At 38.5% G+C, this 25,900-nt stretch overlaps 1 protein-coding gene across 1 annotated transcript in view; it reads left to right on the top strand.

Moving 5' to 3' along the window:
• The window catches only part of WDR93 (WD repeat domain 93), a 49,377-nt gene that overhangs the window by 1,503 nt on the left and 21,974 nt on the right, over window positions 1–25,900 (top strand). Inside the window, exons 2-8 of the mRNA XM_033402851.2 lie at window positions 704–747; window positions 6,496–6,867; window positions 7,492–7,684; window positions 9,534–9,598; window positions 18,414–18,492; window positions 20,484–20,599; window positions 23,395–23,433. Coding sequence (XP_033258742.1) covers window positions 6,541–6,867; window positions 7,492–7,684; window positions 9,534–9,598; window positions 18,414–18,492; window positions 20,484–20,599; window positions 23,395–23,433 — 819 coding nt within the window. The 5' untranslated portion in view covers window positions 704–747; window positions 6,496–6,540. The remainder of the gene's footprint in view (window positions 1–703; window positions 748–6,495; window positions 6,868–7,491; window positions 7,685–9,533; window positions 9,599–18,413; window positions 18,493–20,483; window positions 20,600–23,394; window positions 23,434–25,900) is intronic.

The raw sequence follows: 25,900 nt of genomic DNA, 5'->3' as shown, positions 1-25,900 counted from the left end.
GATGAGCACAGGGTGCTCCTAAACACAGATTTATATAGTTTGTTTTCTATACCTACAATTCTGCCTTTTCCACTGTATCATAAATTGAATCATTTAGTATGTAGCATTTTCTGATTTCTTTCACTTAGCATTAATGCATTTGAGTTTCATCTATGTTGTGTATGTCAGTAGTTTGTACATTTTTATTGCTGAGTGGTGTTCCATTGGATGGATGTACCATACTTTGTTATCTCTTTATCCACTGAAATACATTTGTGTTGTTTCCAGTTTGAGACAATTATAAAGCTGCTATAAATATTTAAGCACAGATTTTCATATGAAACATGTTTTAATTTTTCTTGCATAAATATGTAGGAATGGGATTGCTGAATCATGTTAAGTGTATATTCAGCTTTGTAAGAAACTGCCAAGCTGTCTTCCAAAGTGACTCTACTATTTCGTGTTCCCGCTGAATATGGGATGTGAATATATAGGAGTTTATCTATTCACCTATGATAAACATTTGGGTTGTTTCCAGTTTGGAGCTCCTACAAGTAGAGCTGTAATGAATGTTCATTTACAAGTCTATGTATGGACATATGATTTCAGTTCCCTTATATCACACCTAGGAGTAGAATGACTGGCTATTGTGGTAGGTGTAAACTTAACTTTCTAAGAAATTGCTAACTGTTTTCTACACTGTACTATTTTACTTTCCCAGCAGCAGGTGGAAGAGTTCCAGCTTCTCCTCATCCTCGACAACACTTGGTATGGTCTATCTTTCTAACTTCAGGCTTTCTAATACATGTGTAATTACAATTTGCATTTCTATGACGATTAACCATGTTGAACATCTTTTAATATGCCTGTTTGCCTTATGTGTATCTTCTTTGGTTAAGTGTCAATGCAAATCTTTTTTCCATTTTTAAAAATTGCATCATTTTCTTATTACTGAGTTTTAAGAGTTTTCAAAATATTCTGAACTCAAGCACTTTATCATATATATGACCTACAAATATTTTCTCCCAGTCTTTGGGCTACCTTTTATTCTCTTAAGTGTCTTTTGAAGAGCATAAGTTTATTTTTGAAAGGTTCAAATTATCAATTTGTTCTTATAGATTGTGCTTTAATGTCATATCTAAGGAATCTTTGTCTAACTGAAGATTGCAAAGGTTTTCTCCTGAGTTCTCTTCTAGAAGTTTTATAGTTTTAAGTTTTATATTTAGGCCTGTGATCTACTTTGAATTAATTTTTGTATATAGTGCAAGGTATGGATTGGAGTTCTTTTTTTCCCATATGGATATCTAACTGAGGCAGCATTATTTATTGAAAGGATTATCCCTTTTCCACTGAATTATCTTTGCACCTTTGTCAAAAATAAACTGTCCATATCTGTGTGGGTCTAATTCTGTATTCTCTATTCAGTTTCATTGATCTATTTGTCTTTTTTTTTTGTACCTCTTCATTTACCTCACCTATTTCACTTATCCTCCCACCCCCATCCCTTCTGGCAACCACCTGTTTGTTCTCTGTATCTATGACTCTTTTTTTGTTTTTTTTTTGTTTTGTTTGTTCACTTGTCTCGTTTTTTAGATTCCACATATAAGTGAAATCACACAGTATTTGTCTTTCTCTGTCTGACTTACTTCACTTAGCATAGTACCCTCTAGGTCCATACCTGTTGTTGCAAATGGCAAGGTTTTATTCTTTTTTATGGCTGACTAATATTCATTGTGTATATCACAACTTCTTTATCCATTCATCTATCGGTGGGGACTTAGGTTGCTTCTGTATCTTGGCTATTGTGAATAATGCTGCAATGAACATAGGGTGCATATATCTTTTCAAAATAGTTTTTGTTTTGTTTTGTTTTCTTTGGGAAAATATCCAGAAGTGGAATTACTGGATCGTATGGTAGTTCTATTTTTAATTTTTTGAGGAACTTCCATACTATTTTCTGTAGTGACTTCACCAATTTACATTCCCACCAACAGTGCATGAGGGTTCCCTTTTCTCCACATCCTCACCAACACTTGTTATTTGTTGTCTTTTTTGATGCCAATACCACACTGTCTTGATTACTCTGGCTTTATAAGTCTTGAAGTAGGTAGTGATGGTCCTCTAATTCTTTCTTTTTCTAAGTTATCTTGGCTATTCTAGGTACTTTGCATTTTCATATGAAGTATAACATCAGCTTCTTAATTTCTAAAAAAAAATGCCAACTGGGATTATCATAGGGATTGCTTTGATTTTATAAATCAATTTGGGGAGAACCGACATCCTAAAAAAGTTGAATCTTCCAACCCATGAGTAAGGTCTCTCTTTCTCCATTTATTTAGGTCTTCTCTTAGTGGTATTTTACAGCTTTCAGGGTACAGGCCTTGTACATCTTTTGTCAAATTTAACCTTAAGTATTTCATATTTTTATACTATTATAAATAGTATAATAGCATTTTTAATTTCAATTTTTTATTGCTTGTTGTCAGTGTGTAGAAATATAGGAGGTTTTTGTATATTGAACTTTTATCCTGCAACCTTGCTAACTTCATTTATTAGTTCTAGTAGATTTTTTTTAAAAGATTACATCAGGTTTTCTCTATAGATAATCATATTGTCTGATTATAAATAAAGACAGCTTTACATAGTTCTTTCCAGTATGGATAAAACCATCCCACACTACCCAAAAAAATTCCCTCATGCTGTCCTTTCTAAATAACATTAAATAACATCATCCCTCCACTTATAACTCCTGCCAACCACTGATCTGTTCTCCATTACTCATTTTGATTTTCAAGAATGCCTTATAAATGGAATCACTGCACATAAATTTTTAGACTGGTTTCTTTTATTCAGCAAAATGCCTTTGAGATTCATCCATGTTTTTGTATGTATCAGTAGTTCTCCCCTTTTTATTACTGAGTAGTATTCCATTATGTGGATATAACACAGTTGGTTTGTCTATTCACCTGGTGAAGGACATTTGGATTGTTTCCCATTTGGGGTAATTATAAATAGAACTGCTGTAAACACTTTGTGTACAGGCTTTTTTGTGCCCACAAGTTTTCATACTCTTAGAGTAGATACTCAGGGGTGGTATTCCTGGGTCATATGATTAATATATGTTCAACTTTATAAGACACTGCCAAACCCTTTTCCAGAGTGATGGTATCACTTGGCATTCCTAACAGCCATCCATGTATGAGAGTCCAATTGCTCTGCATCTTCACAAGTATTTCATACTGTCAATATTTTTTTAAAAATTTGAGCCATTGTAATAGGTATGTAGTAGTGATTGATAAGTTATTAAGAAATATTTCCTAATATTTTGAGGTTTTGTATACCTCTAAATATCTGTTATTGATTTCTAAAATAATTTCTGTATGATCAGAGAACATAATTTGTATGACTTATAAATTTATTAAGACTTGTTTATGGCCCAGAATATGATTTTTCTTGATAAATGTTTCAAGTGTACTTAAAAAATAATTTGTATCCTGCTGTTGTTGGGTACCAGGGAAGCCCACATTATTATTTTTGTTTAAACATTTTAGATATCTTTTAAAGGAATTTAAATAGTAAGAGAAAGTCTTTTATATTTACCTACATAGCTATCATCCAGTGCTTTTCATTCCTTTGTGTAGATTCACATTTCTCTCTGATGCCATTTTTCTTCTGCCTGAAGGCCTTCCTTTAACATTATTTCTTATAATGCTGGTCTGCTGCTGATTAATTCTTTCAGTTTTTGTATGTCTAAATATTCTTTATTTCACCTTCATTTATTTATTTATTTGTGTTTGTTTGTTTGTTTGGCCTCGCAGCTTGCAGGATCTTAGTTCCCCAACCAGGGATTGAACCCAGGCCCTTGGCAGTGAAAGAACAGAGTCCTAACCACTGAACCACCAGGGAATTCCTTCACCTTCATTTATTGAAAGATATGCTTTTTGGCCTGGAATTCTTAATTGACAAATTTTTTGCTGTCAGTACATTTAAGATGTTGCTTCACTGTCTTCTCACTTCTGCTGTTTCCTTCAGGAAATCTCTTGTCCTTTACTTTGTTCCTCTATGCATGCCTTTCTATCTCTGGCTGCATTTCAGATTTTGTCTTTATCACTAGTTTTGAGCAGTTTGATCATGCTGTGCCTTGGTATAAATTTCTTCATTTTTAATTTGCTAGGGTTTTTCTTCTTAGTTTTCATCAAAATTTGAAAATTTTTGTTCATTATTTCTACAGCTTTTTTTGGTCTCTTCCCTCCTTTGGGGATTTCAATCACACTTATACTAGGCTACTTCAAGTTATCCTACACCTCACTGTCTTCATTTTTATTCAAAAAATTTTTCTCTTTCTTTCATTTTGTTTCTATTGCTATGTTTTCAAATTCACTGTTCTTTATTTTTGCCCATCTAATCTGTTTTGCTCTGAAATCTTGTTATTAATCTAATCCAGTGTATATTTTCATTGCAGACATTATATCAATAGTCTTCATCCTTAAAAGTTCACTTTGGGGTTTTTTTGTAAACATCTTCCACATCTCTACGTAACATGTTCAGCATTTCCTCTTGATTTTGGAACATGTGGAATATACTAATCTAGATATATACTAGAATTATATATCTGCTATTTCTAATGTTCTATGTTGATTATGAGTCGGCTGCAATTGATTGAGTTTTTATTATGGCTTGTGTCTTCTTGCCTTTCTGCATTTGAGGTAATTTTTTTAATTGGATGTTAGACATTGTGAATTTTACTTCATTGGATGCTGCATATTTTTGTAACCGAGCAAGGGCTTATGTGCCTGCAGCGCAGAAAGTCAAACTCTGACAGCGGGTGTTTGCAGCAAAGTAAGGGTTTATTGCAGGGCACCAAGCAAGGGAGTGGTCTTTGAGATAGGGATATTTTAAAGGGGAAGAACAAGGAAACTGGGTTTAATCATCATCTTGTGACATTTCTTAATCAGGGTTTCGGGAGTCAGGATGACTCTGGTTTATGATTCTCTGGCCAGGTGGTCCATGGCTCGGGGGTCTGTGAGTTCATCTTGCCGTAGAGAAACAAGCTGAGTTTATATGTTAATGATGATACCTATAACAGCAATTTTAGTACATTTACGATGTTGTCAACAACTGCAATCTTAGTCATCTGTTCTGGTTTATTAGTGTCCAATTAGCACAAGATTGAGGTCAGACAGGACAAGAAAGGGATTGAGGTCAGAGGAGACAAGCAAGGGAATAAAGTTTTGGATAGATTAATCACAAACTCAGTAAGGGAACTTGGTTTTAGGGGGGCTTAGTTTCATATTTGTATTCCTATAAATATTCTTGAGTTTGTTCTGGTATGTAGTTAAGTTACGTAGTAAGTTTGATCTTCTGACTTCTAAGATTTGGTGGGCAATACTAGAGCAGCGTTTATTCTAGGGTTAATTTTTCCCACTACTTGGCTATGCTCTTCAGAGTACTCTAACCCAATATTTATGAATTATGAGGTTTTCCGTTCTCACTGATGGAAACAGGCATTATTCCTGGCCCTGTGTGAGCTCAGCTTACTGTTCCCACTGATGATTTCAGGTGATTCTTTCTTTTCAGACTCAGACCCAGATAGTCTCTCCTCACTTTGCACTGGAAACATCACAAATGTACTCTAGCAGGTGAGAAAAGATGATGGGAGCAGGGCCTTTATAAGACTTCCATGGCCCCAGGGTACTCTGACAGTGTAAGACCCTATGCCACTACCTACTAAGCATCTTAAAATGTACCCCATATTCCACATTAAATGCCTCTTTTAAACTGTAACATTTGAAAATCTTTTTATAATTTGTACAGTTTTGAGTTTTATAAAGTATAGGTTGCTTGTTCTTTTCTTATAGACTTAAACATTATGCACACACAGAGTGGAGTTGATAAGTTGTAAATATTTTTGTAAATATTTAATTATTTTGATTTTGTGGGGGGTTTTTTTTAGTCAGTATTTTTTCAAGTCTCAAACATTTCTGCAGGCCCTTGAAAAATCTCATAGGCTCTGGGCACTGTGCCTACAGAGCTCCTGGATGGGAGCAGGGGGAGTAGAGAGGAAGGAACAAATTGGACAGCAAGGATTGGATAGTGCTTGAGCTGCATATGATTGGAGGCGAGGGAAAAGGAACTGGAGAAGTTGTTGCTCCCTACCCAGCTAGCTTCAGCACAACCATTTGCAGAGATGGAAGAGCCATGAGAAGGCACAAGTTGTAGGAGAAAGGGTGTATTCTATTTGGGACAGAAAGACAGCCACTCTCTTATCAGGAGGTGAAGAAAGGCAACAGGGTGCCAAATTCCTTTCCTTTTGTCATAGGGCACATCATCTTGAGCTGGTCTGGAAGATGTGAATAGTCAATACCTGTCTCTGCTAACACCCTTATTAATATGAAGACCATATCTTAGAAATGTGGCAATAACGCAGATGCCAATCTCTAGAATAAATAGTTCCCATAGGCTAATACGCTAAGGAGGATGATGAGCTGTCTTATGATAACTTCCCCTTTTTTGCAGAGTACCTTGGCTTACTTCCTAGATCAGTTTTTCAGAATTTCATAGATGTTTCCAGCACCACCTTCTGTGATGACATCTCCCAAAGGAAGTCGAGCCCAGAAGCTGAAGCTGCCCACTTTAACACGAAAGGGGACACTGGAGGTGCCGTCCCCTACAGAGAAGGACTGGTCTAAGGATGATGAAGAGGATTGGGTCTTCAAGGGTCCAGATCAAGAGCAGGATTCCCTACCTCAGCCTTATCGAATGATCAACAAGCTAGTGAACTTTCTGTTTGACCACTCGTGGGAAATTATTGAGGAGAGGGATGCATCGAGGAAAGCTGAGCTCAGCCGCATCCAGCCCACCATCTACCCTCCACTTCTAGAAAGCAAGGTATGGAGCAGCTGACAAGGCGGCCTTGTTTCTGAACTGAGTGTTAATAAATGATAACACCTGATCCAGGGAAGGAATTACTACCAGGAACCTTCATTCAATAGGACAGTGCATTTTTGAAAGATTATAGGCATGCTGGTGTTGATTAAAATAGATCTAGTAATTGCCTGGGGAAATGGGTGTTCTGGTTAATTGAAGATTATACAGATGTATCTTTTACATCCTATTGTTATGTAAAAATCTTTCAGAGTGTATTAATCACTCCCTTGCTTGACGGTTGAAAATCTGCCAGTGTGTCAGTTATAGTTCTTACCAGTGTTCTAGTTGAATAAAGTACAGGGAATGGGGCCACTGGTCCACTCACCACAGGGCCTGTGGTCACGCTTAGTGTTGTGAATGAGCATTTATTCTCAACTTCTTTGTTTTCTCTGGCCCCTTTCCCCTAAGAGTAGAATGCTATGACTTTCTTGATGTTTGGGCAAGATATTTAGATGGGCACTGTGTTTGGACATGATACTATAACTAGGAGGGACCTGCTTCCCTCTTTGAAAAGTTAGCTTATATTACTTGCAGACGGTGATAACTGAAAAATCATTCCTTTTTTTTATGTTTTTCTTTTCCCAGCTCAACAAAATGCCGAATTGTATGGCTATTTCCCAAGACTATGTGTTTATTGGAGGAACCAAAGGATTCTCCATCTATAATCTGTACAATGCTAAACGAATATATGTTTGGGAGAAACTTAAGGTTGATGTCACTTACATCTGGGCCACAGATTTGGGGAGTGAAATACTTATTGCTTCTGTGGATGAAATGGGTACCCGTTCTTCATCTTCCTTTTTAGCCTAATTTATAGGTACCTGTAGACTGTTGTTCAACTTAATCTCCTTTCCAGGCATGGGAGGGGCCAGACCTGGAGAGTTCTCCCTGGTCATGCAGTATTAACTAACATCTGCAGGACAGTATGGCGTGCCAGGCACTATTCTAACATTTCACACATGTTGGCCCATTTCACCGTCACAACAGCCTTAGTAGGTAAATACAGTTTATTATTCTTGTTTTTCAGAAGAGGCAACTGAGGCATGGAGGTTAAATAACCTACTTGAGGTAATGCAGAAAGTAAGTGGCACAGGCAGGATTTGAACCAGGCAGTGTGGGCCCAGAGTCCACATCCTTTCCAGCAGTCAGCAATCCTGCTGCTCATTTAAGCCAGGCTTGCTTTTCTTCCTCAGCCTGAGGATGACCCAGACATGGGGACCATAGTATAGAGAACTATGGACAGTGTCCTGGAAGATACGTGTCTGCAGGAGAGTGACCTGACCCAACTGGCATTTTAGGAAGAGCACCCTGATAGGAGTTTGCAAAAGTCAAATGGAGAGGTAGAGAGACCAGGAAGAGCTAGTGCATTCATTTAGGAGAGAAATTATGAAGGCCTGAACCAAGGCAGGGGCTGTTAAAATGAAAAGAAAATTGTACTGTAGTTCTGTAAGATGTTAACATTAGGGGAAATGAGGTAAGGGATTATAAGGGAACTCTGTACTATTTTTGCAGTTTTTCTCTAAGCCTAAAATTAGTTCAAAATAAAAAGCTTAAAAAAAGGAAAATATAGTAGAAAAACTTGGTGAGTGATGGAATGTATGTATGGGGTCAGGGAGTAGGGCGGTATGTGAGGGTAAGTGAAGAAAAATTCCTCCTTTCCTCCTTAGATAATGGGGTGGATGATGATGTCATTACTTGATAAGCAATTTTAGGAGAATAAGATTTCAGGGGTCTGTGAGTTGAGAAATTCCATTTGAGCATGCACATCTTTGAGGCACCTGGAGTGGGAATGTTGATACTCAGGAGGAGTTTGGTGTAAAAATAGGACTGCATTTATCACACTGCATTATATTTAGTTAGTTTCCTGTCTGTGTGATTCTCAATGTGATGAATTTGAGGGCAGAGACTGCCTTGGTTGTCCCTAGCACATTTGTGGTCATGGAGCAGATATCCCATGAATGTTTATTGGGTTGAGTTAGACTGTCACCCACAGTGATCCAGATACCTCTGCAAGGTCATTATTATGGCTGTAGGGGCAGGTTATGAGTGTCTGGGAGGCACCTAAAGAAAGAGGCAAGAAGTCATGGTGGATGATGACCACAACTAGAGCCCTTAGGTTAAATGAGAATGAGAATGACAAAATTACTTATTGTATCAACAAAATTAACTGCATGAGGAGCTTGTTGGGCTGTGAGAAATGAGGCACATAGAAGAGTAAGATGTGATCCTTTCCCTCAGAGAATCTGTGAACTCACTCGAGGAATAAAAAACACTCACAGGAAGCAGTTGGATAACAATGTGAAACACTATGGGATGATGTGCTAAAACAGGTGAATAGAAATCACGAGTGGATTGGTGTGGCCGAAGTGCTTACAAGAGGATTCTAGAAGAAGAGGGTAGGGCCAGTGTAGACCGAGACGACCCAAGAGGGAGAATAACTTGAACATTTCAAGTGAGGGGTGGAAGAAGGCAAGGAGTCCAAGATGATCACGGGCAGTGGAGGGGCCGGGCAGGAAGCCTAATAATGCATGAGTTTATCATGATATCTCAGAAAGTCAAATATAAAATTTCAATTTTTCTTCAGTTCACCTGCCTGTCTTTCACTCTTACTTATTTTTCTGTTTCAGGTATCATTAGACTATTTTATATTTATAAGGATGGTCTTTACCTCATTAAAGCCATCAATGAAGCGGTAAGCTCATGTTCTTTCATCTGTAGCTGGGCCAAAAGCCGTAGCAAATCAAGTTTACTTTTAACATGGAGGCAATGACAGCCATCCTAGAGTAGAAAGAAATAGAGACCTCCCTGGCCAGAGAGCCTCCTCCAAAATATCCAATTAAAAGATCCCTCACCATCAGAGGGTACATACTGAATGCCTTGGATTCATTTTCCCGGTTGTCAAGAGAAGAAAATGACTAAGGAACTCCGGTCCAGATTGAGCACCAGACCAACATGTCTAATAACTGCTTACAAGTCCCTAAAATTTCCAGGCTGCTTCACATCCTGTTCCCTTGTCCATGCTGTTCCCTTTGCATAGAAGGCTCTCCTTGTCTCCCTACCTACTGTGTGTACCTCTTAAATTTCTCTCATTCTTCAAGACCAGCTCAAATATCCCCTCCTCTGAGATGCTTTCCCTGATATACCCAAGAGAAGTCGATCCCTCCCTCCTCTGTGCCACCATCATATAGGAAAGAATTTCTATCACAGTGTTTTCTCTACCCTCCACACTTATTTGTTTATATGACTGCTTCTTCTCCTGGATGTAAGTTCCTTGAGGGCAGAGGACATGGCTTATTCACCATATATTTCTTGTTCCTAGTACATTGCCTGCATACTATAGGTTCTTAGAAAGTGTCTTTTTTTTTTAATTAATGAATCCAAAAAAGAGGCAGTATTGCTCAGAGTATATTTTTAGTTGTAGTTTGTTTTATAAAAAATACTATTGATGGGCACCAAAGCAATTCAGTGGGAAAAAGAAAGTATTTTCAACAAATGATGCTGGAATGCTAGATAAACAAATGGGGGAAAATGAACCTCAACCCTACCTCACATCATATATAAAAATTAATTTGAGATGGATTATAGACCTAAATGTAAAGGCTAAAAACATTATCCTTTTTGAAGAAAACACAGGAAATGTTTTTTGCAACCTTGGGGCAGGCAAAGATTTCTTAGGACATAAAAGGCACTATCAATAAAAGAAAAAACTGAAATTGGACTTCATCGAAATTAGATACTTTTAATTCCTCATGACATATACAAAAATTAATTCAAAATGGTCATATATCTATATGAAAAATCTAAAACTATAAAACCTCTACAAGAAAACATAGGAGGAAGTCTTTGTGACCTTGAGTTAGGCAAAGATTTTTTAACTACAACACGGAAACCACATTCCATACAAGAAAAAAATTGATAGATTAGACTTCATCAAAACTAAAACCTTCTGGGCTTCCCTGGTGGCACAGTGGTTAAGAACCCACCTGCCAATGCAGGGGACACAGGTTCAATCCCTGGTCCGGGAAGATCCCACATGCCGCGGAGCAACTAAGCCAGTGCACCACAACTACTGAGCCTGTGTGCTGCAACTACTGAAGTCCCACGCCTAGAGCCTGTGCTCCACAACGAGAATCCACCTCAATGAGAAGCCTGCGCACCTCAACGAAGAGTAGCCCACACTCACCGCAACTAGAGAAAGCCCCCACACAGCAACAAAGACCCCACGCAGCCAAAAATAAATAAATTTATTTTTTTAAAAAAACCCTAAAACCTTCTGTTTTGCAAAAGACATTGTTAAAAGAATAAAAAGGCAAGTCATAGACTGGGAGCAAATAATTGCAAGTCACATATCTAATAAAGGACTTGTATCCAGAACATATGAAGAACTCTCAAAACTCAAAAGTAAGAAAACAACCCAGTTTTTTAAAATGAGCAAATGTCTTGGGGAAAAAAGGACAGTTTACTAAAGAATATAGAGAGAGGGTAAATAAGATGTTCACCATCATTAGTCATTAGGGAAATGCAAATTAAAGTCATGAGATATCACTGCATGTGTATTAGAATGCCTAAAACTGAAAAGACTGACCATACCAAGTGTTGGCAGAGCTATGGAAGAGCTGGAACTCTCATTCACTGCTGGTGGTAAAGCATAGTGTCACAACCACTTTGGCAGTTTTTTTAAAAAGTTAAACATACACCTAGCATATGATGTGGCCGTTCCACTCCTAGACATTTACCTAGGAGAGATGAAAGCATATCTCCATACAAAGACGTGTATGTGAATGTTCACAGCAGCTTTCTTTGTAATAGGCAGAAACCAGAAATCACTCAACATCCATCAGCAGGTGAATGGATAAGCAAATCATGGTACATACTGCTCAGCAGTAAAAAGGGTGCACATAACAACATGGCTACATCTCAGAATAAATAGGCTGAGTGAAAGAAGAGAAACAAAAGAATACATACATACTGTACAATTGCATTTATGTAAAATTCTAGAAAATACAAACTAATCTAGTGACAGGAAATACCAGTTTTTGCCTGGGGTGAGTTGGGAGAGGGGTGGAGGGAAAGCTTACAAAGGGGCAGGAGGAAACTTTTGGCAGTGGTGGATATGTCCACTTTCTTGATTGTGGTGCTGGTTTCAAGGGATATACATGTCTAAACTAATCAAACTGTATACTTTAAACATGCAGTTTATTATGTTATCACATCCCTAATAAAGCTGCTAAAAAATTTTAAACTTATGCTCGTCAAAAGATGCTATTAGGGACTTCCCTGGTGGCACAGTGGTTAAGAATCCGTCTGCCAATGCAGGGTACACGGGTTTGAGCCCTGGTCCAGGAAGATCCCACATGCCGCGGAGCAACTAAGCCTGTGTGCCACACTACTGAGCCTGCATGTCACAACTACTGAAGCCCACGTGCCTAGAGCCCATGCTCCTCAACAAGAGAAGCCACTGCAATAAGAAGCCCATGCACACCAACAAAGAGTAGCCCCCGCTCACTGCAACTAGAGAAAGCCCACGTGCAGCAAGGAAGACCCAACACAGCGAAAATTTAATTAATTAATTTTAAAAAAGATGCTATTAGAGTTCTATCAGTATCAGCAGCAGAGAGCGGACCCCACAGAGCTCTGAGAAACCCCACCGCCGCCCTGCCTAGTGGCCCTCACACCCCAGGAGGAGCCACAGCTGTCACAGCCGGCCCCAGTCACCATGACCACAAGCCTGAGCAAGGAGGTGGAGACCCAGCAGCCCACAGCCCTCCACACTGCCCACAGCTGCACCGCCCGTGCAAGGAGTTGTGCCTGCTGGTGGGGACAAGGAGATTATGGCAACAAAGGTTTGGGGAACAGTCAGATTGTTCCTGTGAACAACAGATACGGTTTCACCACCAGTAAGGACACAAAGGAAGAGGTACTTGGACAACAGACTGCCATAAAGAAAAACCCAGGAAGTGCCTTTGCCGTGTAGGAGATAGACCGTGGAGTGTGATGTTGTTGAAGGAGAAAGGGTGCAGAGGCTGCCGATGTTATAGGCCCTGTATGATTCCAGTTACATGAAATTTAGGAACAGTTGAAACCAAGCTATGTTGGTGAGGAAGAGCAGAACGTTGGTTGCCTATAGAGGTGTAATTGACTGAAACAGGGCACTAAGGAACTTATACCTTGACTGTGTGTTAGTTACATGGAGGTATACATATGTCCAAACCCATCAAGTTGTACATTTAATATCTGTGCCTTTAACTGTTTTTATTTATTTTATTTAACAAAGTACTTTATTCTTTTCTTAAAATTTATTTATTTTATTTATTAATTTTTGGCTGTGTTGGGTCTTTGTTGCTGCATGCAGGCTTTCTCTAGGTGCGGCAAGTGGGAGCTACTCTTTGTTGCAATGCGCGGGCTTCTCATTGCGGTGGCTTCTCTTGTTGCAGAGCACGGGCTCTAGGCGCGTGGGTTTCAGTAGTTGTGGCATGCAGGCTTCAGTAGTTGTGGCTCGTGGGCTCTAAAGGGCAGGCTTAGTAATTGTGGTGCATGGGCTTAGTTGCTCCACGACATGTGGGATCTTCCCGGACCAGGGGTCGAACCCGTGTCCCCTGCATTGGCAGATGGGTTCTTAACCACTGTGCCACCAGGGAAGTCCCTTTAACTGTTTTTATTTTATTTTATTTTATTTATTTATTTATTTATTTTGCGGTACGCGGGCCTCTCACCGTTGTGGCCTCTCCTGTTGCGGAGCACAGGCTCCGGACGCGTAGGCTCAGCGGCCATGCCTCATGGGCCCAGCAGCTCCGCGGCATGCCCGGACCGGGGCACGAACCCGTGTCCCCTGCATCGGCAGGCGGACTCTCAACCACTGCGCCACCAGGGAAGCCCCAACTGTTTTTAAATTTTATGTAAAAAGAAATCTCTCTAAAAAAAATACAGGGAATACTCATCAACTGATTTTAGGAGACCAGCAAAACTGTGATATCCAAACTTGACAGGGACATTAAAAAAAAAGTAGTGTTGGTGGATTAGAACACACCAAAAGTGTTAAAAAAAAGTTAATTCATTACATATTTTTTTAAGGACTTCATTATTACCTCTGGAAGTTGCTAGGGTACAAACTCAGTATTCTGAAAACTGATTAGGGAGAGCATCAGCATTTATCTTGACTTTCCCATATAGGCTGTATTTCAGGGTAATCAAATAGTTGATGATGGAAAAATGGAAAGATTTTCTTTATAGAAGAATTCTAACAAATGCAGAAGAAATGATAGAATTGGGGGATATCAGTTTTGTAGCCATTTTGCAGAGTAATGGTCTAGGTAACGACCATCAGTGCTGATGGGGGACTTTATAATTGATGAGCCAGGATGACACCTCTTGTCAATGATCACCATGAACATTATTAAAAGAAAGAACAGGGCTTCCCTGGTGGCGCAGTGGTTGAGAGTCTGCCTGCCGATGCAGGGGACACGGGTTCATGCCCCGGTCCAGGAAGATCCCACATGCCGCGGAGCGGCTGGGCCCATGAGCCATAGCCGCTGAGCCTGCGTGTCCGGAGCCTGTTGCTCTGCAACGGGAGAGGCCACAACAGTGAGAGGCCCGCGTACTGCAAAAAAAAAAAAAAAAAAAAAAAGCAAAAGAAAGAACAGCTAGCTATTATGAGCCTCCTCATATGATGCCTGAGGGAGACACCAAACACCTGTGGAGTATTCTGGCCTTTTGTTTTAATTGAGCCTAAATCTAGTCAAACCTCTAGAACTGGTTGCTGGTTTACAGGAAATACATGTAAACAATGCCATGGGATTCAATCAGTCCAATCCAGAAAGTGAAAAATTCCACAGGACAAATGAACTGGTTTATTCAACAAAAAAATGGTGAAAAGAAAAACAAATAGGGTAACAGTTATAAATTAAAAGAGACTTAAGAGATAAATTAACGAAATATTGGGTTGGCCAAAAAGTTCATTTAGGTTTTTCATAAGACGTTACAAAAAACCCGAATGAACTTTTTGGCCAACTCAATACAATACATGGACTTCATTTGAATCCTGATTTCTCAGTTTTGATAGTGACTTTTTAAAAAAGATTTTTATTGGAGTATAGTTGATTTACAATGTTGTGTTAGTTTCAGGTGTACAGCAAAGTGAATCAGTTACACATGAATTCTGATTTGAACAAACCAGTTGTGGAGAGGTATTTATTAGATTGAGGAAATTTGAAAACAGACTGGATAGTAGGTGGTATTAAGGAACTAGGATTAATTAAATAGAAATATTTAATGAAGTTGGGAGACAATAAAACAAGATTTGTCATTTATTGATAACTGGTGAAGTTGAGTAATGGATACATAGGGTTCATTATACTATTTTTTGTCTTCATGTACATTTGAAATTTCTATAACCTACAAATTGATATTAAAATACATAAATAAAAATATTTTTAAATGACCATATTACCCAAGGCAGTCTACAGATTCAATGCAATCCCTATCAAAATACCAATGGCATTTTTCACAGAACTAGAACAAATAATTTTAAAATTTGTATGGAAATACAAAAGACCCCGGATAGTCAAAGCAATTTAGAGAAAGAACAGAGCTGGAGGAATCACAATTCCTGACTTTAGACTATACTACAAAGCTACAGTAATCAAAATAGTAGGTATTGGCACAAAAACAGACACATAGATTAGTGGAACAGGATAGAAAACCCAGAAATAACCCATGCATGTATGCTCAATTAATCTATGATAAAGGAGGCAAGATTGTATAATGGAGGAAAGACAGTATCTTCAGTAGTGGTGCTGGGAAAACTGGACAGCTACATGTAAAAGAATGAAATTAGAACATTCTTTAATATAAAAAAAAAAACTCAAAATGGATTAAAGACCTAAATGTAAGACCGGATATTATAAAACTCCTAGAGGAAAACATAGGCAGAACACTCTTTGACATAAATCGCAGCAATATTTGTTTTGGATCTGTCTGCTGAGGTAATGGAAATAAAAGCAAAAATAAACAAATGGGACCTGATTAAACTTAAAGGCTTTTGCACAGCAAAGTAAACCATAAACAAAATGAAAAGAATGGGAGAAAATATTTGCAAATGATGCAACCAAGGGATTAATTTCCAATATATATAAATAGCTCATACAACTCAACATCAAAAAGACAAACAACCTGATTTTAAAATGGGCAGAACAATTGAATAGACATTTTTCCAAAGAGGAAATGCAGATGGCCAACAAGCACATGAAAAGATGCTTAACGTCACTAATCATCGGAGAAATGCAAATCAAAACCACACAAAGATATCACCTCATACCTGTCAGAATGACGATTATCAAAAAGAACACAGGGACTTCCCTGGTGGTCCAGTGAGTAAGACTCTGCGCTCCCAATGCAGGGGGCCTGAGTTCAATCCCTTGTCGGGGAACTAGATCCTGCATGCATGCCGCAACTAAGAAGTCCACATGCTGCAACTAAACATGCCACAATGAAAATCCTGTGTGCCGCAACTAAGACCCAGCACATCCAAAATAAATATTAAAAAAAACCCAAAAAACAAAAGCCCTTTAAAAACAAAAAAAGAACACAAACAACAAATGTTGGCGAGAGTGTAAAGAAAAGGGAACCCTCATACACTGTTGGTTGGAATGTAAATTAGTGGAGTCAATGTGGAAAACAGTGTGGAGGTTTCTCATAAAACTAAAAATAGAACTACTGTATGACCCAGCAATTCCACTCCTGGGTATATAATGGAAAAAAACCCAAAAACCCTAATTCGGAAAGATACATGCATCCCAATGTTCTTAACAGCATTATTCACAATTGCCAAGATATGGAAGCAACCTACGAGTCCATCAACAGGTGAATGGATAAAGAAGACACACACACACACACACACACACACACAGGAATACTAGTAAGCCATAAAAAGAATGATATTTTGCCATTTGCAGCAACATGGATGGACTTGGAGGGTATTATGCTAAATGAAAAAAGTCAGACAGAGAAATACAAATACTGTTTGATATCACTAATATGTGGAATCTAAAAAATATAACAAACCAGTAAATATAACAAAAAAGAAGCAGACTCACAATTATAGAGAACAAACTAACGCTTACCAGTGGGGAGAGGGAAGTGGGGAGGAGTAATATAGGAGTATGGGATTAAGAGGTACAAGCTATTACATATAAAATAAGCTACAAGGATATATTGTAAAATATGGGAAATATAGCCAGTATTTTATAATAACTATAAATGGAGCATAAACTTTTAAAATTGTTAATAACTATATTGTATGTCAAATATACTCCAATTTTTTAAGAAAGAAAGTGAGGGACTTCCCTGGTGGTCCAGTGGCTGAGACTCCGTGCTCCCAATGCAGGGGACCCGGGTTCAATCCCTGGTCAGGGAACTAGATCCCACATGCCACAACTAAGAGTTCACATGCAGCAACTAAAGATTCCATATGCCACAACTAAAGATCCTGCATGTCACAACTAAGACCTGGTGCAGCCAAATAAATAAATGAAATAAAAATAAAAATAAAATGAAAGAAAAACAAAAATTAAAAATGTTTAAAACTCATTCTTCTTAAATAATTTAGGGGACTCACCAGCCTAATTTGTCTAGCCACCTTATGTTGCTAGTCTTAGAGCTCCTTAAAGGTAGAGCACAACCATACACATTGAGTCTTTTTCACCTGGCCCAAAGTTTGAGCAGGTTTCATTGTAGGGTTACATTCAGTCTCTACTTAATATGGACTGAATGTTTGTGTCTCCCTAAAATTCATGTTGAAATCCTAATCCCCAATGTGGGAGGTGATTAGGTCATGAGGGCAGAGTCCTCATAAATGGGATTAGGGCCCTTATAAGACCAAGAGAGCTCCCTCAACCCTTCCACCACATGAGGACATAGCCACAGGTGGCAGGTGGTCTATGAGCCAGGAAGCTAGGTCTTACCAGACACTGAATCTGCCAGAAATCCTTGGAAATCTTGGATTCCCAACCTCCAGGACTATGAGAAATAAATGTTAATTGTTTATGAGCCACCCAGTCTATGGTATTTTGTTTTAGCAGCCCAATCAGACTATGACACTACAGTAGCCTAGACAGAGCCTTTTTTCAAGAAACTTACCAGAGTTTTCAGTGTCATGTAGAACATGTTTCAGCTCATTTTGAATACCTGAGTGGTGGCATAGGTCTGTAGGGTTTGCAAACCTGACCAGGAGATCAGATAGTATGAAATCACTACAAATCATCAGGAGTACTTAAGAAACCAGGAAATAAGTCCCAAACCCTTTAGACAGAAAACTGAGTTCCACTTCTTTACTTACAATCTTGTCCAATTCCTGTGCAAAAATGGAAAGTTTGAAGCAGTTTGAGGCATCTTTTTATGCCTCAAGTTTTAAAAGGATTTATTTCCCTGGTGTGAACTACAAAAAGCCCTGAAATACATTCTCTTCTGTCATCAGGCTGAACTTCCTCTCTCAGTATCTCTCTTCCTTTCAGGATGATACCAGCAAGCAAACCACCTGTATAAAGATGGAGATTTCTGAAGGAGGGGACTTTGCAGCCTTCCTCCTACAAGGTAAGATTAACCAAAGGCTCTTAAGAAGATTCAGATTTGCAGTCTCTTCCAGATAATCACTTTTCTCCAAAACCTTTTAAACTTCATTTATTTATTTATTTAGGCTATGGAGGGGGCGGGGGTCTTACTTGCAGCATGCGGGATCTTTGTTGCGGAATGTGGGTTTCTTAGTTGTGGCATGTGGACTCTTAGTTGCAGCATGCGGGATCTAATTCCCCGACCAGTCATCGAACCCGGGCCCCCTGCATTGGGAGCACGGAGTCTTACCCACTGCACCACCAGTGAAGTCCCAAACATTTTATTTAGAAATAATTTACAGAAGAGTTGCAAAGATAGGACAGAGTTCCCTTATACCCTTCACCCAGTTTCCCTAATGCCAACATTTAACAAAACCATGGTACAGTTGTCAAAATTAAGCAAATAACATCGGTATAATACTATTAACTACAGATTTTTTTTCACGCTTTGCCAGTTTTTCTTCTAATTTTTTTGCTCCAAGGTGCAATCCAGGATATCATATTGCATTTAGTCATCATCATATTATCTATACCTATTTGTGATGTCTTGACCTTGCCTTGTTTTTCATGACCTAGACACTTTTGAAGAGTACCAGTCAGATATTTTGTGCAATGTCCCTGAATTTCAGTTTGTCTGAATTTTTTCTCATGATTCAACCAGGGTTAAGGATTTGGGGTAAAGTCCCACAAAGAAACTTTTTGTTTATTATATCAGGGGTGTATGTGATAGCACTACTGCTGATGTTAACCTTGATCATTTAGTTAAAGTGATCTGCCAGTTTCCTCCACAGTTGAGCTACTGTTTTTCCCTTTCCATACTCTAAGTCCAGACCACACTCAAGGGGAGAGGATGTAAACACCATTTCCTGGTTGTAGGAGGATCAAAGAATTTTGAGACATGTTGAAATCTCCACAGTGATTGATAAAAAATTCGGGGGAGATACTATGCCCAGCATTAAAGTTTAGTCTCTAAACTTTAGTCTCTAAGGAGACTATTGTCTCCTTAAAGTTTTGCCCACCATTTTTAGCATTCAATGTTGGATCTTGCCTCTTGCATTTATTCCTGTGGTGATAGAACATATTTTATTCAAATGATTGTTAGCTTGATTTTTAATTTTTAAATATTTAGACATGCAGTATGGGCCTCCATGTATATTCTTGCCCCAGGCCTCTCATATGTTAGGTGCTAGAGAAAGACACATATTTTATAATGCTTTATGCATCACAAGAAACTTATATACTATCTATAGTATTTTCCTAGGGCTGCCGTAACAAAGTACCACAAACTGGGTGGCCTAAAATAACAGGTATTTTGTCTCTCACAGCTCTGGAGGCCGGAAGTCTGAAATCAACGTGTCTATATAGATTACTTTTTTAAAGAAACATTTAGCCAGAATCCCATCATAGGAAAGTAACTTTTCCCAGGTTGGCAGGAGTTCAGTATAGAAGCTGAGCATGTTTCTTTGATGAGATAGTCTCACAACCACCCCATGGGTTGTCATCTCCTCAAATATTGGTCAGAAGAATTCTCTGGGGCATCTCTCACAATTCTAACCCTTTCTCAGCCATACCCCTCTCAGTTATTGATTCTATATATGCCATTTTCCTCCCCAGACGGGAATAGCTGTGAGACAAAACATCAGTGGAATTTACCATTGGAAGCTAGAAAACACAGAGACCAGGCAGCACAGACAGTTTGGTTAAAAACTGTTACCTCAGTGCTGTGAGTGAGAGGCCCGTTTCCTTTAGAGGCAGTGGCCTGAGGAGAGGAGCTCTGCAGCTCTCCGTGAGTGAGGACTGGCAATAACCATTGCAGAACTACATCTCCTTCCGTTTGTCAAAGTTGCTGTTCTGAGGGTGCCTGCTGGTCTCTGTGCCAACCTTCACAGAGGTTCTGTGAAGACGGGCCGTTTCTCAGGGGAAACTTGTTGCCTGCTTGCAGTTGCTCAATGGTTCCTTGGTTTCCTAATGCAGGAGCTGGGGATATTTGGCTGGATGTGTATAAATTGCCTAAGGAGTCTTGGCTCAAGGAAGTGGAGCACCCCCAACTCACCATAAATCCGAAGAAAAAAGTCAGACAGCTGCAACTGGTGGGCAACATCCCTGTTTTCAACTGATATGTTTCTCCCTACCCTTGACCCACATCTAGCCTAACTCCTCCTTGCAATTTCAAGATGAAGGAGGCCTTCTAGAGGCCATAAGAGAGGACAAGATGCACACTGGCCCATGTCTCTCAAATCAATTTGCTGTGGTTAAAATAAGATGTTAAAAAGCAGAGGTGTCATTGTATATATGTACCACATCTTCTTTATCCATTCATCTATCGTTGGACATTTAGGTTGATTCCATGTCCTGGCTATTGTAAATAGTGCTGCAATGAACATTGGGGTGCATGTGTCCTTTTGAATTATGGTTTTCTCAGGGTATATGCCCAATAGTGGGAATGCTGGGTCGTATGGTAGTTCTATTTTTAGTTTTTTAAGGAACCTCCTTACTGTTCTCCACAGTGGCTGCATCAATTTACATTCCCACCAACAGTGCAAGAGGGTTCCCTTTTCTCCATACCCTTTCCAGCATTTATTGTTTGTAGATTTAAATGGGTGGGATGGTGGGGAGGGGGGAGAGAGGGAGGTCCAAGAGAGAGGGGATATAGATATGCATATAGCTGATTCACTTCATTGTACAGCAGAAACTAACACAACATTGTAACGCAATTTTACTTCTATATACATACATACATACATATATATATATATATATATATATATATATATATTTGGAAAAAAAAAGCAGAGGTGTTGGAATCCGGTATCTCTCTCGTCTAGGTGTTGCCTCTCCACCAAGAGCACTCCCAGGCATTTCTCTGGAAGTGTGTCTTTTTTTTTTGACTCTAATAGATATATTTTTTTCCCTCCTGGGTTGAAATCATCCTTTCATGTCTCCCATTCCACTAAATTCCCCAGATTATGGTATAAAAGTGTTATTCTAAATATACAGTAAGTCCCCTACATACGAACCTTCAAGTTTTGAACTTTCAAAGATGCAAATGTGCCTTCACATGTCTGGTGTACATTGTCACATGCGTGCATCCTCTACAAGTGTTTGTGCTTTTGTGTACTTTACTGTACAGTACTGTATACAGTAGTACAGTATCTTTATTTCAAGCCCAGAATGTCCAGAAGCAAGAGTAAAAGCAGAGGAGATGTAGCCAGTACTACTGTACTTTTCAAGGTACTGTACTGTAAGATTAAAAATGTTTTCTTTATTTTTTGTGTTTCTTTTTTATGTATTAGTTGTGTGAAAAGTGTTATAAACCTATACAGTGCATTACTGTATAGCCAATTGTGTTAGTTGGGTACCTAGGCTAACTTTGTTGGACTTAACGAACAAATTGGACTTACGAACATGCTTTCAGAATGTAACTCGTTTGTGTGTAGGAGACTCACTATATAGGAATACATGCATTCTTCATTTATTCTTAGAAGGTAGGAACTCTACCATTTCAGTTTAATTATATGTGATCCCTGGGCTTCATGCCATCTCTTTAAAATATAATTTTTCAGTAAATATTATTTTAAGATGTAATTTTCTTTTTTTCCATTTTGGCTGCATTGGGTCTTCATTGCTGCGCATGGGCTTTCTCTAGTTGTGGCAAGCGGGGGCCACTCTTTATTGCAGTGCACGGGTTTCTCATTGCGGTGGCTTTTCTTGTTGTGGAGCATGGGCTCTAGGCGCATGGGCTTCAGTAGTTGCAGCACGCGGGCTCAGTAGTTGTGGTTTGCGGGCTCTAGAGTGCAGGCTCAGTAGTTGTGGTGCACGGGCTTAGTTGCTCCGCGGCATGTGGGATCTTCCCAGACCAGGGCTCGAACCCGTGTCCCCTGCATTGGCAGGCGGATTCTTAACCACTGTGCCACAAGGGAAGTCCCTAATACAAAATTTTCTCATCTATCTGATGTGCACTTATTTTTTTAATCAACAACAACAAATATTCATTGAGCATGCCTTTAAAACATACTGTATTAGGTGCTAAAGAATTAGTGAAATTATTAATATAGGAGACCAAGATTGAGACTCAGTGATGCCGAGCTCATTGAGTGGCTGTGAATAAATGCCTTTTCTCTCCAGTGAATGTCTTCATAGCAGGGTGTGATTTTGTATCCCTGGGAGAGTTACTGGCCCAGAGACCTTCCTCCTCTAAACTCTTACAGAATTTATTCTCTATACCTCTCTTTGACACTTCTCACATACTATCTGGTTGTACATGGAAGTCCTTTTCTCCTAACTAGATGATAAATTTCTAGGTTGTTAAGACCATAGCTTCTGCTTCTTTTTATCATCCAACCCCATGGTATCCTATTGGTGCCCAACAGATACATTTTTTGAGGGATTAATTTATTATCCAAGTGGGAGAATCACCTTGGAATGGGGGTGGTTTCTCGCCATAATTCACTGTTTCTATACACTGAGAAGCAATCAACTAATGCCAGTTACAGTGGTAATTCGTGTCCTATGAATTGTATTTAGAGTTACTTAAATATAATTGTCAACATCACTGATATATTTTGCCAATCAGACATATTCGCTTCAACTTAGATTTTTGCAATAGTCTCCTAATTGATCTCCTCCCCTCTACTCATATTTCCTCTTAACGTCACTAATGATTTCTTGTTTCCCCAAATACATTTTAAGATCCTAGAGGACAAGGATCATGTGTTAAAATCCGCAGGCCAGAAGACCACACAAATATTGGTCCTCCATGTCTACAGGATGAGTTCACATCTCACAAAAATAATTGGGGGGAAGAAAGAGCATCTCAAAGGATTGAAGGAAGAAGGAGAACATATACCAAACCTATTGTGAATTAATTTCTCGTTTTTCTCCTCAGAACACTCTTGATCCCGTGACTGCAGATAATTTAGAAATGGTAAGAAACTTTAAAGAAAATCTCCAAAGAGATTTAAGTTACGTGTTAGAATTTTTATTTTGATTTGAAATTTACCTTAAATATCAAATATACTAATAAAATGTTCTACCAGGGCACTATTTTCAGAATCTCTGTGACTTAATCTTGTGCCTCATTCCCTTGAAGATGGCCCCCTATCCTTGAGGATAATTGACCCAAGTCATTTGTTCAGAGATGGGTTTCCCTGAAGGTAAAGGAGGTTAAATTTCAGGGCCCCTCACTTGTATGGCCCCTTCCAAGGCCATAGGAGGGTCCCTAGCAGTATGTTCACATGACCACATACTTTTGTAAAATTGGAAAAAGTAACATGTTTTAACCGTAATCACTTAAGACCACCATCTCTTCTCACTCAAACTTCCCCTCTGTCACAATTTCCCCCAGATTGAGTGGTATTAGGGTGGTCATGGGCATTTTGTGTTCAAACTTTTGTGTTCTCTTTCTTACAAAGACCCCTAAATCATATACACTTCAGGCCTCATGAAATCCAATTTGCCCCTGCCAAAGTAACAGCCCAATCCACCAAACTGAGGGATTTTTTTTTTGGTGTTGGAAGTTGTCTTTGTATTGGGATACCGTAGAGAACAGAGTGGCTTCCCTGGAGCTTCCTGGCTCTCCCTCTGAGGCAGAGGGCATACCATACTTTCCAGAGGCTTAGCTCTTGGGATTCTGGCCTATCAGAAGGGCAGTGGTGAACTTCCAAATGGAAGTCTCTTTCTAGAGTCCTTTCCTTTTTCCCTTCTAAAATTACATTATGTTTCAAATTATACAAATAATATGTGAACACATCACTCTGGAAAAAGCCAAGTAATTCAGATAGAGCAGCCCTCTCCAGAGGTCATCAACATTATTATCTTGGTGTGTGTTTTCTAGGACTTTAGTGTATATTTTTATTCTGGTATCAGTTTATTTAGAAAAATATAGTTTCATTTTATGGGAATTTTCTTCTATATAAGTGGCATCATACTATATATATTTTCTTACAAATTTGCATTTTTATACTAATCAACTTATTGGCAAAGTTTTGCAATGTCCGATAAACCTACCTTGTTCTTTTGACATCCTGTGTACTATTCCTATTAAGGATGTACCATAGTTTATTTGGCTGTTTGTCCATTGAGGGTGGCTTTTATATAATGCAATGAAAATCTTTGTAAATTCTTCTTTGTATACCCGAGTGCTTCTGAAGGATATATGCGTTTTTAGTTTAATGTAGATACAGTTAAATTGTCCTCCAAAAATGGCATGACAATTTACATTTAATCAGTAATTCTCCACAGCCTCGATAAATTTGATATTAATTTTTTGTGTGTGCAAACTGATGGAACAAAATGGCATCTCGTGTTAATTTTCATTAATCTCATATTTTTATTGGCTATTGAGGTTTTATCTTCTGTGAATTGCCTGTGAATTCTTTGCCTATTATATGTTTTCTTACACTCTGTTGATTCCCTTTTTACTTTGCTTATGTGCCTTTTTGTTATAAAGAAGTTTTAGATTTTGATATAATCAGAATTTTTAATCTTTTCTTTACAGCCATTGCACTTAAGAAGGCTTTCTCTATCTCAAGGTTATAAATAAATTCTCCTGTGTTTTCTTCTAATATTCTTCATAGTTTTTTTTGGGGGGGGGACATTTCACTCTTTTATACACATGGGAGTTTCTTTTGTGAATGGAGCAAGGAAGAGATCAACTTTTATCTATTCTTTTAAAATAGCAATTGCCACACAAATATTTTTGAGTAATCCTTCTTTTCCCATTTGTTTCCTGACCTTATCATTCATATGTACGACCTTTATCATTCCTATGTCCTTGCCTACACCAAGACCTTATGAACTTTGAAGAATGACACAGGCATTTAGTGCTACAAACTTATATCTAAGTACTGCTTTAGCTGCTTCCTTTAAATTTTGATATGTTATATTCTCATTTTTGAAAATACTTCAAAATACTTCCTAATTTGCTTTTTTATATCTTTTTTGACCAGTGGATTATTTAGAAGCATGTTATTTAGTGTCCAAATACTTGAGATGTTCCAGACATCTTTCTTTTCCTTTTATTGGTTTCTAACTTAATTCCATTGTGATCAGAGAACATACTTCATATAATTTGAAACCTTTCAAATTTATTAAGACTTGTTTTATGCCCAGAATATGGTTTATCCTGGTAAGTGTTCTATGTGCACTTGAAAAGAATGTGTATTCTTGTTGTTGTTGGTCCAAGTTATTCAAGTCTTCTATATCCTCACTGCTTTCCTTTCTGCATTCTTACTGATTTTCTGTCTACTTATTCTATCAATTATTGAGAGAAGAGTGTTGAAATCTGTGAGATTGTAGATTTATTTATTTCTGCTTTCACACCTAAGAATTTTTGCTTCCTGTATTTTGAAGCTCTGCTATTAGGTGCCTAAACATTTAGAATTTTATGTCCC

This window comes from Orcinus orca, chromosome 2, assembly GCF_937001465.1.
Source record: "Orcinus orca chromosome 2, mOrcOrc1.1, whole genome shotgun sequence".
NCBI classification, from domain to species: domain Eukaryota; kingdom Metazoa; phylum Chordata; class Mammalia; order Artiodactyla; family Delphinidae; genus Orcinus; species Orcinus orca.
Note: the sequence above shows the minus strand (reverse complement) of the source record. Positions and strands in the feature narration are given on the sequence as shown.